The 16,532-nt window shown below is 45.4% G+C and overlaps 1 protein-coding gene across 6 annotated transcripts in view; it reads right to left on the bottom strand.

The window, feature by feature from the left end:
• LOC147021596 (zinc finger homeobox protein 4-like) overlaps positions 1-16,532 on the bottom strand; it is a 261,191-nt gene that overhangs the window by 193,478 nt on the left and 51,181 nt on the right. For 4 of the 6 annotated variants that reach the window (XM_085891713.1, XM_085891716.1, XM_085891714.1 and 1 more), the window contains 2 exons: positions 14,489-15,900; positions 10,950-10,996 (listed from right to left, as the gene is read on the bottom strand). The exons of 1 other annotated variant lie outside the window; for it this stretch is intronic. In XM_085891713.1, coding sequence (XP_085747839.1) covers positions 10,950-10,996; positions 14,489-15,854 — 1,413 coding nt within the window. In that variant the 5' untranslated portion in view covers positions 15,855-15,900. Of the gene's footprint in view, positions 1-360; positions 675-10,949; positions 10,997-14,488; positions 15,901-16,532 lie in introns of those variants that run through there. One more of the 6 variants, XM_085891719.1, reaches the window with a different exon arrangement.

Raw genomic sequence — 16,532 nt, 5'->3', positions numbered from 1 at the left:
ACCAGGTGGCAACTTGAAGGAGGTGGTCAGCAGTCACACAAAAAAAAGTGCAGGAAGAGAAGTGAAAAAGGTGGTGAATCGAGACATGCGAGATTGGATTGTGGGAAAAGTAAGGTAAACAAGACTGGGGAGAAGGTGAAGCCGGTGGCAGAGAAATTGGGGGGCAAGAGGGGGGGGTGCATGAAGAACTAGCAGAAGTAACAGCAGATATGTGATGCAACAAAAAGAAAAATATAATTCAGTTAATGCAGATTACAAATTGCAAACAAAACGGTACAGTGAGGTACCCCGTCGTGCTAATGGAAAAACCACAGTTCAAGGCCTAACCAGCTTCACTTATTCACACGCAGGGGAACTCACCATGCCTGAGAAATTCACAAATACAGCAACCTCTTCTTCAAAAGCGTAGAACAAAAGTTTCCTTTATGTTGCGATTATTTTTACACCCCAACGTCTACAGCAACACTTCGATGGAATCCAGTCAGCCACAGCGCTGTTGCCTTCGCCCTGGGCCTCTGCGCCCCATGATGGAAAAAACACTCGCCGTTTAAAGAGCCTCACAGCTCAATCAGCCACCGGCAAGCCAGGCTCCGTGCAAGGCCCAAACGAGGCGCCAGGAAACGGCTCCACACAGCAACAAGGCGGGCACGATGTTTTACGGCGAAGGGCGAAAATGTGCGCAGACGTAGTGAAGCCTTCAACGTCTGGAGCGTCTGAAATTTTAATTGGGCCAGAGCACGGGCAGTGCTGGCACAGCCCGCATGCGGATTCGCCCAAGCAGTGTAACCGATAGGCAACAGATGCGGCCACATTGCAGTGGGGCGGAAGAGGAGTTGAGCAGGGCCCCATCTTACGCTGGAATTGCTCGGGCTGCTAAATTGCCCACGGGAACAAATTTTATCACGTTCGGGTCACAACAAGAACAGAGTGCACGGATGTAGCCCAAAGTAGGTACACAGCATTGCACAGATTTACCCAGAAAGCATTGCTTTCGTTGTAGGTGTTTGGTAAACCTGTGTAAAATCAACCACTTTCAAAAGCATCAATTTTGTCACTCATGCACATCGCACAGATCGAGTTCCAAGGCTTTACAACCCGTAACAAAGCCAGAAAATGGTGGTGGAAATCGGCTTTGGCCACGACTGGGGCTGAACGGAATGGGTAGGTAATGATACAATCCTCATGATAAGTAGTTTGGAATGACGATCCACAGCTCAATCTTTTTAGAAGCCAGCACGATTGTCCGATTCACCTTCCTGCTGAGACATTTACTTGGATTGAACTGTATTTTTAAAAAAAATCCCCTGCAGTCAAGGAGAAGGGTAACAATACACAACTGACTCGACAATGGAGATGATGATTTTCCATATCCCAGGTATGAACACATTCAGAGTACAGAACAACTTGCAGTTTCAATGTTTTTGCTGCAGCACTGGTTTGCTTCACTGGTGATCCTATCAATTCACATCCTACTGCTGTTGCTCTGACAATAATAATAATAATAATAATAATAATAATAATAATAATAATAACAATAATAATAATAGATTTATTTGCATCCATTTGTAAATCAGGTTCCATGACCGTCTATGCAGCAAGGGGTGTGTCATCACTTCTTACCATTAAGCTTTCATATCGAGGACAGCATAATAATGTTGGGGACAAATAAAAAAAATAAATACACATCACATCACATGAATATTGGAAGAGGATGGGAAGCTATAGGCACGTAGCATTCATTACCTCCGTCACCGAAGGTGAACAAAGGTTATGTATTCACCGCTAGTTGTGCGTCTGTTTGTCTGTGAGCAGAATATCTCAAAAAGTTGTGGACTGATACGGACAAAATTTAGTGGACAGGTTGGGTGAGTGACATCTGGGTGAATTGATTACATTTTGGTGAAGATCCAAATCTGGATACGAGAATTTTTGAGTCTTCACCACTGAGAGACACAGGGCCAAAATTGATACACAGTACAATACGATAGCTCAAAAAATTATTGACAGATTCGCAGAAAACGTGGTGGATGAGTTGGGAATGTGACAACAAGACGACGATTCGATTTGGGTTCGTGTCAGGATGCAGATCCGCCGTGTTTGAGGGGTACAAAACGTAAACTGTTCTGCTTGGCTGAGATTCTATGCACACTACCGAGTGCAGTTTCATTTGTTATATAATGACCAAAAGTGTAAGAGTGCAGGACAAACTAGAGGGCTGGTCATCAGACAAGGGCTGTAAAGTGCAACGTTTCAGCGCACTTGCCTTCATCAGGGTTTGTCCCCGACGAAGGCAATCTGCTTTATTTAACAACACCGAATGTTGGTTGTGGTATCGCATTCTCTGTTAGTAGTTGGTAGGCCGAAGTCATGTTCGAACGCCCACTTCTACCTTCAAAATAAAATAGAATGAATCGGCCAGCACATCCACTGTCGTTACAATCCTGGGGAATGCAAGAAATGTCACGCTTTGGTTTACTCGTCGTACATACTGGCGTTGTTCATACAATAAACAAGCCCAACGAGCGGCTTTATAAAATGAAAGGAAAAATATTAACACGTTCTAAACATGCACGTGTACACACACCGCGGCAGCAAAACACTGCTGGTCTTGAGGCATTTTTAATAAGTCCACATGAAATAGGCATTAACCAGGGAAGGCATTTCCTGTTCTCGATGCAAAAACCTCGGCATTTTATCCCTCAGCTCGAGGAAAGAAAAAAAAAATGGAAAAAAAGAGAAGAAAAAAAAAAGCCCTTATGTCACGTGTGGGTTACACGAAGACATTAAATATGGACAGCGTCACGAGCAAGAACAGCCCGCTGGTCACAATCCCAACAAATATCCTCCTGTATATCAAATATGCCTCAAATATCCACTCTGGATCACACCGCAACATTCGAACGGAGAAGAAAATTCGGACGTGCAGCAGTTTCTCCAGCAGGAATTAATCACGTCCAACAGCGAAACGCTAAATGGTGTGCTCCACTTCCATTCCTCCTAATTAGATTTCCCTATGCCACGCCTGTACCCATTCCATTCCAGACTTGGCGAGAAACTTTGGTCCTTTGGGGCTGCTCAGGCATTCTCAAGACTGGCCACCAATGCGGGGACATGGACCCGATGGCCAAGAAACCGAGACGCCTCACGGCTCTTAATGTGTGCTGCTACCCTTCTTCATACAGTTGAACAAGACCTTCACTCCCTTCCTGCACTCCATACCACTTCCTCTTCTGCGCGCAACACCTACCTCCCTCGAACCCCCCCCCTACCTCCCATCACCACAACAACCCAAACCCTATCAAAATGATTCCTTCACCACCTCAGGTTCACAAACCCAATCTCTCAAACCGATTGGTCAAAACTTCGAAAAGACAACTATATTCAAACCTGTGTCTGAGGAATGAGCCAGTCGAGTCCCCTCAACATTTTCTTGGGGAAAAAGGAGACAAATAAGAAGAAAAGAAGAAAAGGGCAAGGCATTCTCAAGAATCACGAGTCTCAAAGAATAAGTGGAATTATCATCAGATAGTTCATTCCTATGAGCACAAGGAATTGCATAGGTTATGGAATTAAGCTTAACTTCCCTTTTGTTGTATTTTTGTCTTTACAAGTGGTTTAAGTCGAGTCCTCCCCTTTCCCACAACACCGACAGAACAAAAGATGCAAATTTCTGGTGATCATGCGATCTCAGAGGTAATACTAGAAGGGCACTCGGTAGAGCACATACCTCCGCCAGGATGATTCATTTACGTTTTGTGTCCCACTGATACGCCGGATCTGGATTTGGACATTGACTAAAATTTAATGAGCTTGTTCTCGTCACCTAACCAACTCATCCACCAAGTTTCATCCGAATCGGTCTATTACTTTTTCAGATATCGTGCTATATATCATACGTGGCCCCAATCTCTCAATAATGAAGAAGCACTTTAAAATTCTCGTCTCCGGATAATTTGGATCTTCACCAAAATCTAATCAAGGGGTCCTTGTCACACAACCAACCTGCCCACAACTTTTTGAGATAACATGCACACAAACAGGTGTGAAAACATAACCGCCGTCCACCTTAGGTAGGCGGAGGTAAAACAGCCATGAGAGCAACCAACTTACCACCGAGGGATTTTAAGGATGTTTCAACAATAAGTGTCAGCGTTTCATACACTTAACTATAAGGATTATAATTATCGTTAACTCGGATTCGACAGAGTCATTCAGCTGAAAGCTGGACTCATTTGCTGTATTCTGATAAGGTGTGTTATGCAACATGTATACACATGCTGTGGGTCATGGAACGACGACGACGATGACGACGAAAACAAAAATACAAAATAAAAAAAAATCTAGCAGAAACAACAAACATCAGAACAGATGTGCAAAAACACAGACTGCTATCAGCACCTTATACTACGGGCTAAATAGGACAATAAATAATAAGATTGTTACCTCATCAAACAATGGGCTGGCAGAATAGCTCAGAGGAAGTGCGATCGCCTTGGAGCTCTCATCAGAGTTCGATTCCTGACCCAAGTGCAATCGATCACGTTGATGCTTCACAGGTAGGGAGTTGCATCACAAAGCATCCCTTACCTCGAATGGACGTTAAGCATATTGTCCGACTGCCAACGTCGAAGAGCCGAGGACGAGGTGAGATATCACCATACCCTGGTCTAATTACAGATTCGTGCCCACGGGGGACACATGTACACATATACGCATCACATGTACATCACATGTACATATATTCTGAACCGCTCAGAAATGATTCAACTTTCAGCCAAGCGCTGCGTACGTTGAATTATACTAACATGCAAATGTACATAGAAATAGATATTTTATTGTACTCCTAAAACAAAGACAGATTAATGCTCTTTTTTTAAAAAAGCAATCCAGTGTGTGTGTGTGTGTGTGTGTGTGTGTGTGTGTGTGTGTGTGTGTGTGTGTGTGTGTGTGTGTGTGTGTGTGTGTGTGTGTGTGTGTGTGTGTGTGTGTGTGTGTGTGTACACAGATATGTATATAAACCCCATCAACAAGCAAACGAAGAACCTCAACTGGAGAAAACAGCCATAGTAAAGGTAAAAATAAAATACATAAATTATAGATACCATCAGAGAGAGAGAGAGAGAGACACAGAGAGACGGAGACGGAGACGGAGACGGAGACGGAGACGGAGACGGAGACGGAGACGGAGACGGAGACGGAGACGGAGACGGAGACGGAGACGGAGACGGAGACGGAGACGGAGACGGAGACGGAGACGGAGACGGAGACGGAGACGGAGACGGAGACGGAGACGGAGACGGAGAGAGAGAGAGAGAGAGAGAGAGAGAGAGAGAGAGAGAGAGAGAGAGAGAGAGAGAGAGAGAGAGAGAGAGAGAGAGGAGAAAGAAGAAACGCGTGGAGGTTGTGGAGTTGACGAGACACGTGACTCCTTTCATTCAAAATGACATTTCATATGAACAGTGCAAAAACAAACAAACAAACAAAAAAGTCAACAATTACACCCAATAGCAGAGGGACAAGAAAAATGCTTTAATCAGGAAAAACAACAACAATTATTTTAACAGTAAAAAAAAAAAAAAAGATTTTCCACAAGTCAGCAACACGTCAGAAACCTGCACCTACGGCGCTTTATTGTGGCGAGTTCCCAACGAAGCGCAGCCTCGGCAGAATGTGCAACTGCGCTTTTCGCGACAAAATTTTTTTTTTTTCAAGAAGCGGTGCCATGTTCACTTGATTACATCAAGGAGAAGGTAATTAGATAACGAATTGCAACAGCAGCTCACCTAATTACTGAGAAAAGGGAGAAAACCAACCGTAAGATAGAATAGACTGTTTAGTTTATCAGTGGCAGGTGACATGCAGAGCAGGTGGGCATACACCAAGCAAGCCTGGTAGACTCATTTTCCTTCAATGGTGGGCAAACATGGCATCAGTGGCAGACATTAACCCCAACTCCAAGGTAATAGACAATTGGTATAAACATGCGATGTATACGACAGAATTCTCAGCCTCGCCCCCCTTCCAAAAAAACATTTCAGCATAAAAACCATAATAGGCAATGGGAACAGACGCTTAACATATGCCGAGCCAATTCCTAAAGCAAGCGGCGGTGCAATGCTGCTTTGCGGATTCTCCTGCAGCTATTGGATGACACAGCCACATAAATCCAAAGTAATAAATAGATGCTGCAACCCTTCCGCCAACCATCCTTAACACTCAAACAAGACAACCCTGCACATATCCCTAGGCCTCTCAATACCCACTGCACTCAATCCCTACCCAACACTGAGGCTCAAGTGCAACCACAATTCCACCATCTCCGCCCCCAACGCCTTTCTTTATTACATAGCTACTCAAACACGCAACACCATTCCCATGCAGCAAACCCACCACCCTCCCCGACCGCAACTCTCCTCGACATCTACGCTCCGCCTCACAAATGTCACCAATCTCTGGAAGTCCACTCACTTTCAGAACTACCCACAACTCAAGGCTCCACCGACTCGGCTCTGGGCCTTACATCCGCTCCGCTCCGCTCCACTCCACATTAACGGAATTTCAACATTATCGCCATCCTTGCAATCATTCACACTTACTTCAATGCTATTTTCCGTTAAACTTCGATTTCTTTGGGCCCCAACCCCATCCTTAACTGTGTCACCGAGGTTTCATTTATCACTCGTCAAAACCATTAATTTCAAGTCCAACGTGAAGTGGAACCTCAAGTGATAGGTGATTCACAGCGATGGAACCCAGCAACACATCAGAGTTGGTCATGAAGAATCGGGAGAAAAATCAGGTGGGATTGTACTGTTGCAATGCACTCTCAACGTGACAACATAAACCTGACACTGCTTTCCCTACCAAAGGTGTCGACACGGTGGCGATTAACCACACCAGTCAAGATAGTATGATAGCTCTTCGGGGGAAGGATTACAGAGCCAGGCTTTAAAAATTACAAGTGAAATTATTTTATACAATTCAAATGACATAAAACATTTAAGGAAGTTGGGGTGGCATGGGAGTGAGGCAGGTGGGGAGTGAGGGGATGGGGGGAGTAGGAGGGTCAGAAATGCCTTATATAAGGTTTGAATTATGCAGCATCACTAATGCTACTGTTTTGTTTCTTCATCATCATCATAATCATCATCATCATCATGTGCCATGCCCTATACAGAGCGTTGCTGCTGCCGAAGCAGATTTGAGACTAAAATTCTGGCTGGATCACCACTCCTACTCAGTAAGTCAGGAGAGGAATTTGGAATTTGTTCAGGGTGCTGGCGATAGCTCGCCTGCTCTTCGCAAAGAACACCGTGGCATCTTTGGCGTCAACCAACCAAAGCTGGCAGACAGGACGCCCAGTTTAACGTCTATCCGAGGGACGGAACACACATTGATGGCTGACCCTGCCCATGAAACACCATGATGGCGAGCAAGACAGCTTGGAGGCCATCCTGCCAGACCTTAGTTTGGTTGTGTAATATATTTATTTGTATTTTTTTTTTAACAAGGATCTCCCATTTAATTTGAATTTTATTTAGTCATCAAAAGTTAAGTAATGGAGGAACTTGTACTTCAATCACATGTAGGGCGTGGACATTACAAGACAACAGTGTACTTTTAACTTGATTAAAAAGACATCAGTAGATAGGAACAAGTATAACTGGACATATATGGGATTTGAACCCAGGATCCCAACATCATGTTGCTGTTGGTTCAGATATGAATATCAAAAAAGCCAACTGGTTTTCTTTGACAAATCCTCTTCATAATCCATGTTCTACAAATATAAAAGCACAAGCTTCCCTCAAAATGAAAAATAAATGCAGCTGAAAAACATCCCCCACCCACCCCTTCCCCATTCCACCCTCCCCTCCTCCCCCCCCCACATTTAAAACAAAACAGATAAGAGATCAAACTGGTGGGAGTTCCGGTTTCTGAGGGTTCAATAGTCTGTGCCTAAGCGTGAGCACAAAGCGGCCTTGGGAGGTTTTCCACACACCCGGTGACTTAGACCCTTTGGGCCTGCACACCAGTGGTATCCCCTCATAACCGCTAAAAAGGGTGACCGCAATAATCGTGGCTGTGTGCCCTAGACTCGCATGATGGAATTTACAGACAGGTGCGTTTTTCGGAGCCAATGTCTGTAATGGATGTGATAGGGCCAGGGAAGGGTAAAGAGAGACTGGGCAGATTAGTCCCACAAAGTGACTTGTCGAGTCCAATAGACCGACGAACGTGTGTGGGTGTGGTGTAGTGTGGTGTGGTGTGTTGGTCAGGTGGGAGCAATTAGCCATAATAGTTCCAGCTATTGATTAGCTCACAGCAAAATAAACGAGACGAGGGGAACAACTAAATTCTTTCGGTCAGTAATGTGCCAAAAACACGAGAAAATAAATGGAAACCAAAACCAGTGAGCCAGAGGTGTTACATCGAAGCTGCTTTTGCCGTCTTCCTTATTTGCTCTCTCAAAACCGGACAAAGATGGTCGCCATTTTGGAGGAGCATCCCCCCCTCCTCCTCCATCGTCCATCTTCACCTCCCTCCTTCCCAGCCTCACACCCACCCCCAAATTTTCTCCTTGTACTTGCCTGTTCTCCTGGCAGGTTTCCAGCAAAGCCCGTGTGTGGATGCATTATCCATTTTACAACTTCCTGGTCATAGTATAAAGCAACAACGGTCATGTATCACTTTAAACCCCCATCGCTTTAACCTACTACCAGCTTTCTCCAAAACATCAGCTGGTGCAGTTGCGAAGGAACGGTGCTAAAGAACCTCACTACTCTGGGAAAACGAGGAAGCAACTGTGCCGAAAGCCACAGCAGTGACAACAAAATATACACATCATCAACGCCTTTTGCTTATGATAGAAACCGTGAAGCTCTTAATTACAGCACATTGAAAACTATGTAAGAGGGTGTGCCAAACCACAACAGGAAACAGGCAGATGTACGAACGGAGGCCAACACGCCCGTGCTCACGGACAACAAGGTCACAGCACACTCTCCACGAGGAAAGAAAAAAAAAAAAAACTCGTTTTCTATTCGAGTCACAAAGACCGCAAAAATTGAGAACATACAATCCCCGGTTCTCTCGAGACTGAACAGTGTGAGCTTATGGGCCAGATCACAAACCCTGAACAGTGTGAGCTTATGGGCCAGATCACAAACCCTGAACAGTGTGAGCTTATGGGCCAGATCACAAACCCTGAACAGTGTGAGCTTATGGGCCAGATCACAAACCCTGAACAGTGTGAGCTTATGGGCCAGATCACAAACCCTGAACAGTGTGAGCTTATGGGCCAGATCACAAACCCTGAACACTGTGAGCTTATGGGCCAGACCACAAACCCTGAACACTGTGAGCTTATGGGCCAGATCACAAACCCTGAACAGTGTGAGCTTATGGGCCAGATCACAAACCCTGAACAGTGTGAGCTTATGGGCCAGATCACAAACCCTGAACAGTGTGAGCTTATGGGCCAGATCACAAACCCTGAACAGTGTGAGCTTATGGGCCAGATCACAAACCCTGAACACTGTGAGCTTATGGGCCAGATCACAAACCCTGAACAGTGTGAGCTTATGGGCCAGATCACAAACCCTGAACACTGTGAGCTTATGGGCCAGACCACAAACCCTGAACACTGTGAGCTTATGGGCCAGATCACAAACCCTGAACAGTGTGAGCTTATGGGCCAGATCACAAACCCTGAACAGTGTGAGCTTATGGGCCAGATCACAAACCCTGAACAGTGTGAGCTTATGGGCCAGATCACAAACCCTGAACACTGTGAGCTTATGGGCCAGATCACAAACCCTGAACACTGTGAGCTTATGGGCCAGATCACAAACCCTGAACACTGTGAGCTTATGGGCCAGATCACAAACCCTGAACAGTGTGAGCTTATGGGCCAGATCACAAACCCTGAACAGTGTGAGCTTATGGACCAGATCACAAACCCTGAACAGTGTGAGCTTATGGGCCAGATCACAAACCCTGAACAGTGTGAGCTTATGGGCCAGATCACAAACCCTGAACAGTGTGAGCTTATGGACCAGATCACAAACCCTGAACAGTGTGAGCTTATGGACCAGATCACAAACCCTGAACAGTGTGAGCTTATGGGCCAGATCACAAACCCTGAACAGTGTGAGCTTATGGGCCAGATCAAAAACACCGAATCGTGTTTTTGATGCCGTGAAGAAACTTAGGTACATCACAAGTGGTGAAGGTTGTGGTCAAGTTTCATCAAAATTGTGTGTGTAGTTTTGGAGAAGAGAGCAAATACCTATCTCGGAGGTTTCAACCCCCCAACAGCACCCCTCCCCCTCCCCCCCCCCAATAGAGTCCTTAATGTGAGCTTATGGGCCAGATCACAAACACTGAACAGTGTGAGCTTTTGGGCCAGATCATAAAACCCATGTTGAAGGGGAGTTAACCTTGATCACTTCCTGTGACAAATACAAAACAAAAATATTTCCACCTATAACAAGTCAATTGGATTAATATTATGATAACACAAGTTCATCTACAAGGAACTTCAATGCAGGCCATTCGACCCATCAAAAATCAACAATGATTGGCAACATATTGTCATCTGTCTGTGCTCTGTCCTGTTAAAAGTTGAGCGCCAAGCAAGGAAGCAGCACGTACCACTTTTGAAGTCTTTGGTATGACTCGGTTGTGGTTCGAACCACCGACCTACAAGACTCGGAATGGACGCGTGAACCATTGCACCACCGAGTCCAATAAAATGACCATTTGAAGAGAGAAAAAAAATTTTTTAAACCCTGCTTTGCACGACTCTCATCAAGAAGGCACCACTTTAGTATGGCGACAATTCGATGCAATGGTTTGGAACATAAATGACCGAAAAGAAAGACTGTCCCTTTAACTTCCATTAAAATAGTGCGAAATGGGATGTGCGACCAGACGGCTCTCCTTACCCGGGTGTCTCCCCAGCACATTGTTCCATCCCGGATGGTTTCCCGTCCTAAGGGCAAGAAATGTCATCAGGCAGCTTACATTTAGCAAACGCACTGTCACACAACCCTTCACAGAACAGAATGACTCACTCTCAATGTGGAACAGTGTGGGAGAGGGTGGGGGGGGTGGGAGGTGAACTCATACATTAATGATTTTCCAATTAGTAGATTTCCCAAACAAATCATTTGACAATCATAACATCAGGCCCATCGTGGACATAACTTACCTAATCAGTACATACATATGTTCTGATTGCCTCACTGACCCGATAAAGGTGTTTTTATTATTAACCCTACACAAGATTAAATTGAAGAAATTTCTGTGGGGGGGGGGGTTCTCCTTGGTGGTAGGGGGTAGGGGGAGGGGTTAATTGGGGGTCAAATGTTCGACAATTCAAAAGTGTTTGTTGTATTTAAATGGCACGAGTCAGAGCCAAATCTAATACTGTGTGTATGTGCATGCGTATGTATGTGTATGTGTATGTGTCTGTGTATGATAATTATGGAAGCCTATGATAAAAGTGGGTATAAAATGCAAACAGCATGTGATAGAAAAAAATAGGACCACCTGTCCTGAAGCTCACCTGGATCAGGAACAACAGTCACTCAAACCCCCCACAGACTTCCTTGGACGAATAATTTTTTTTGATGCCGTGAAGAAACTTAGGTACATCACAAGTGGTAAAGGTTGTGGTCAAGTTTCATCAAAATTGTGTGTGTAGTTTTGGAGAAGAGAGCAAATACCTATCTCGGAGGTTTCAACCCCCCGCCAGCACCCCCACCCCCCCCCCCAATAGAGTCCTTAATGTGTGCAGATTTTGATTCAGTCGATACACTTCAGTACATTACAGGTGATGAAGGTTGTGGTCCAAAGATTAATCGGAATCGTGTGTGTAGTTTTGATGGAGAGCAAATAGGTTGGGTGGGTCAAATAAAAACCCCTTTAGACCCCTTAATGAGCACAGATTTTGATGCGATCATTACACCTTCGTTAAGGCATCAGATATGAAGCTTGGGGCCAAGTTTCATCAAAATTGCTTGTGTGCTTCAAGCGATAATGACTGGTGTTTACGGACTGACCGACTCACTCACTCAATCACCTATGGGCACTGCTAGATCACATAAGCTCACCTGACTAATGTCCAGGTGAGATAAAAAAAAATGAAATGCTCCACATTACAATCACATGTTGACATATGACGCTGCGATTGGTCATCATGTGAGCACCCAAAGTGCCACACCTGCACAAGGACTATTAAAGTAGACTGACGATATCATTCCCGTGGGGGTGAATGCGTGAATAATACTACATAACAGCTCCTGGGAAGGAAATATCACATGACAAATGTATAGAAATAGAGGTCGTAGCTAGTGAAGGCAACTCCACACTGTCGGTTGCAGCCCGACGGTATGCAGGACTGAGGAGCCTTTGCCTCTCCATTTGTTTCTCCTCGGTAACGGTTTTCAGGCAGCAACACATCCACCGAGACCACTTATCAAAATGTGCACTAATGTGCATCTTACTGTTCTTGAAGAAACATCAACACTTCGACTTCAGCAAAATCCTTCGCAAGATCTTGACTGGATCCTCACCGATCACGCAGAGAACCTGCTCTCAGGTACTTAACATCACTTTTGGAGAGTTTTGGGGGTTTTCTTCCTCGACAGCTTCCATCGTTAGCAGTATCCGTTTCATGTATCCCCCCCCCTTAAGAGTCCGACATGCAACTCCTGCAGAAACATGAATTCGGAATGCAATTTGCCGCTACTTTCAGTCGCCTTTCACGACTCGTGCCTAACGCTTTCATTTCTACACACTTGTCATGTGATATTTCCTTCCCAGGAGCCGTACCTTTCACCACGTACTACATCACACCACCTTGATACCTTTATAGTCCTTGTGCAGGTGTGGCACGTTCTGATTTCTTGCGTGACAACCAATCACAGCAAACAACATCAACATGTGACTGTACTGTGGAGCATTTCATTTTTAGACACAAGATGTGATTCTATCAAGTGTTATAATTGCATTTTATACCCAGTCTTTCCTCAGCTTCCAGAATTATACAAAATACTGTCGATACATGCACACGACATGCGCAGATACAAGGATTATTATTATTATTATTATTATTATTAATAAAAAGGACCAATTTGTCCGAGGAAACTACTATTTAACGACATTTTAGAAATCACGAAATGAAATATTCAGACCGAGTCATTTTTTTGTGGGCGGGAGTGGGGAGACTACTTATTATTCAGCAAAATGAATTTGCATTCATTCAAATGTACGAACTCCACATCAAAAGGTAGATCCATGGGGAAATCTTGCACTTTCAGTTGTACGAGGTAACAATCCCAAACCCACGACTGCGAAGCAGAAAGTCAAATCCAAAATTATGGCAGCTGGACCAACGGGGGGAAAAATGTTTTAAAATGTATTCAAAAAAAAAAAAAAAAACGTGCACTGCTCTCTTACAGAGGGTCGAATCAAAATGAAGCCGTCACTCAGTATTCTGCTCGCATCCCCAATCTTGGGTGGAACCTTTGAATGTCCTCGTCTGGGAGCTACCTTTCCAATTTGAGTCAGCTGCAGTTGTCTACGTCGCAGGACGATTGGCAAGCTTCCTGGCCAAGACTATTCGATGAACTGTGCAGTAGCAAACCATCAGTCACAGTCTCGTCTCAGGGACAACCTGCTTCAGGAAAGAGCCATGATTCTCCAAGTCGAGAGACGCAACAAAGAGCACACACAACGCGTTGGTACGGAAGACTTTTTCACCGTCGTCATTGCAATTTGCTTCGAGGTCACCCTGTGTATTGGATTGACCTGGTGCAAGCTCATGCGGACGATTCAAATCCAGATGTTCCTCAGATTGCCTGACTACTTCTGCGTTCGTATGCAGCACAAGGCTGTGGGGGTAGCATCATTGGCTGAGGGCGTGGCTGTGCCATTGATGCAATGCTCTCTCTGTTGGTAAAGGCAGTAATTTGTTCATGATGCCGGCGATAGCTCACCTACTCTTTGTGAAGAACACCATGGAATCTTTAACGTCCACCAACTAATTCTGGCAGACGGGACGCCCGTTTAACAGCCACCCGGGGGACGGCGCACACATCGATGAATCACCCTGCCTGTGAAACATCGGGATGACAGTTTATAGCTTGGTCGGGATTCTAACCCAGGCGAGACAGCTTAGTGGTGAGTGTGCATACCTCTAGGACATCCCCTCCACCCGAAATTGCCAACGACCCAGCAGTTCCATTTCAGAGTGTGCTCTAAAGTTGCATGTTGGACTAATTGATACCTCGCACTTGAAGCATCATCATTGCTCTACTATGGTGTGTGCACAACAGGTCTTGGGTCTCCGAGACTTCTATACCCACGAAAAAATAAACTCGCATGATATATCTACTTGCATCACAAGCACAAAGATAAGCCCTCATTGACTTTCCATGACTTCTGATGCCAAGTGACTAGTTGCAAGGGGTCAACTTACCATTATCCCTTGAAGCTGCAGAGAGAGGAGCTCTTTGGTATACAGCGTGATTTCCCATCACAGATTCTTCTTCCATCTGTTGTGCTTGAGCAACAACAATTGAGTCATCCATATCGTTGTCCTGTTCTTCCCCCTCGTCTTCCCCCATCTGCTCATCAGTTGAACTCTCACTGCACTCTTTGGTTTCTTGCTCACCAAGTGAGCCACGGTCGCTACCGTTGCTCACTGAATGCACGTCCACATCACTTTGCTGCTCTGCCAGAAGCCGTGGTGAGGGAGACACAGTGGGCATTAATGCAGTGAGTCTGTGCAGCAGTTCCTCAGTTCCAGACTCAGCGTCTACATCCGAGTGGTCCCAAGAATCTGGCATAATTGGCAAACTGCCCGAAACAGCAAACTGGTGGGTTGCCATGCGGCGTGCATGCCTCTGAAGGCAAGGGCGCAAAAAGCTGATGAGCGCTTTGCGCTCTTTGCCATACAACTGTACGATGGCTGAGGTGCACTTGTCAGAGAGAAGACGACGCTCCTCAGTGTTGGGTGAAATCCGATGGTCAAGGATTGCGTGTGTCACAAAGGAACGCATGTGACCAAATGTTAATTCACAAGGCAAACACATGAGCACTGGCTTGCTCTTGGCATCAGATATGCCAGAGTCATCAAACTCTGAGAGATCTAGAGAGCCTCCTTTGTCCTGGCAACACTCACTTCCCTGCTGTTTTTCTTTATCCTGGTCAATGCCTGCTTCCTGATCAGCTGAAGTGCTGCTTGCATCTTGCCGCACATCATACACCTGGAAAGCATGGCATATTGGGCTGAAGTACTGAGCCAGAAGTCCTCCACAAGTTGTGCCCCGGTTCCTCCAACTGCTCAGCAATGTCGTCAGTCGTGCTGGATTTATGCTGTGTTCAGAACCAAAGACCTGCTCTCTAGCTTTGGGTGTGCCACGTCTTACGCCATCCATGTTCCTGCAGCTAGAAGCAATGGCAGTATCACCATGGTCCACAAAGTCATCCGCATCGCTCTCACCATCCGACGGCTCACTTCCATCGCCCAGAAATGGTGACGATTCCACCGAAGATTGACTGGATGCATCTTTTGTTAGCAATGGGATTGGCGACTCTTGGTTGTTTCCACTCCACACCCATCCAGTACTCTCACTTTTCCCACAATCTTCCTCTTCCTCCTCCTCTTCTTCTTCTTCTTCTTCTTCTTCTTCTTCTTCTTCTGAGGCCGACAGCATTGTCTGGCTCTCAGGAGATTCCATAGCGACCACACATGGGGTGGTCACACGACTGATATCGGCATCAGTCGCCTGGATGCTCTTTGAGGTATCCACACCAGCTGGCGGGCCATCCTGCATATCCATGACAGTCACGCAAGATGATGATCATCTCAGGGCATCGAGAGAGGTCCTGTGCAAAAGAAAAGCTCAAAGTTACGAATAAAATGTTAATTGGTTAACTTGTCTTTGGCAATGTACTCAAGCAAAACTTCTATACATCCCAGTCAATTACATCAAATGCATGAGTCATCAAAAAATAACATACCAGACAAAACCTCAAAGCTTTTTTTGATAATTTAAATGTTTGTTTATTGCCCCCTCCTCAAGGAATAAGATTGTTACAGCTGTAAGCAATGCATGCTCGTCATATCAATGACACGGGGTATCCAATAAAACAAGAGTGCCCACCAGGCATTGACCGATGACCAAGCAGCACAGTTTGTGTCAGGCAATGAGGTGGCCGAAAAGCCAACCAATGGACAATTTGGCACAGATTATTAAAGTATATGGAAGAAAATGCTGCAGTCAAGTGCAAAAAAGCCATTAGCTCCCCAGCAACACCACGAATGTGGGCAGTCGTTATGAAGGCACTCCACGAAAAGCTCTGATGTGAGATGCAGAAATCGCATTACACGGCCTGGAAACACATGGGTTGCAAATTAAGAGCAAAGCTGTACTTATTTGGCCAGTGGCCTCCACCCGCCGTGCTCAAAGGCATTTAATGCTGCCTCCGCAATATGCTACGTCTCGATTTCTACTTAA

This window comes from Eptatretus burgeri, chromosome 8, assembly GCF_056783735.1.
Source record: "Eptatretus burgeri isolate ZD-2024b chromosome 8, Ebu_testis_v1, whole genome shotgun sequence".
Taxonomy (NCBI): domain Eukaryota; kingdom Metazoa; phylum Chordata; class Myxini; order Myxiniformes; family Myxinidae; genus Eptatretus; species Eptatretus burgeri.
Note: the sequence above shows the minus strand (reverse complement) of the source record. Positions and strands in the feature narration are given on the sequence as shown.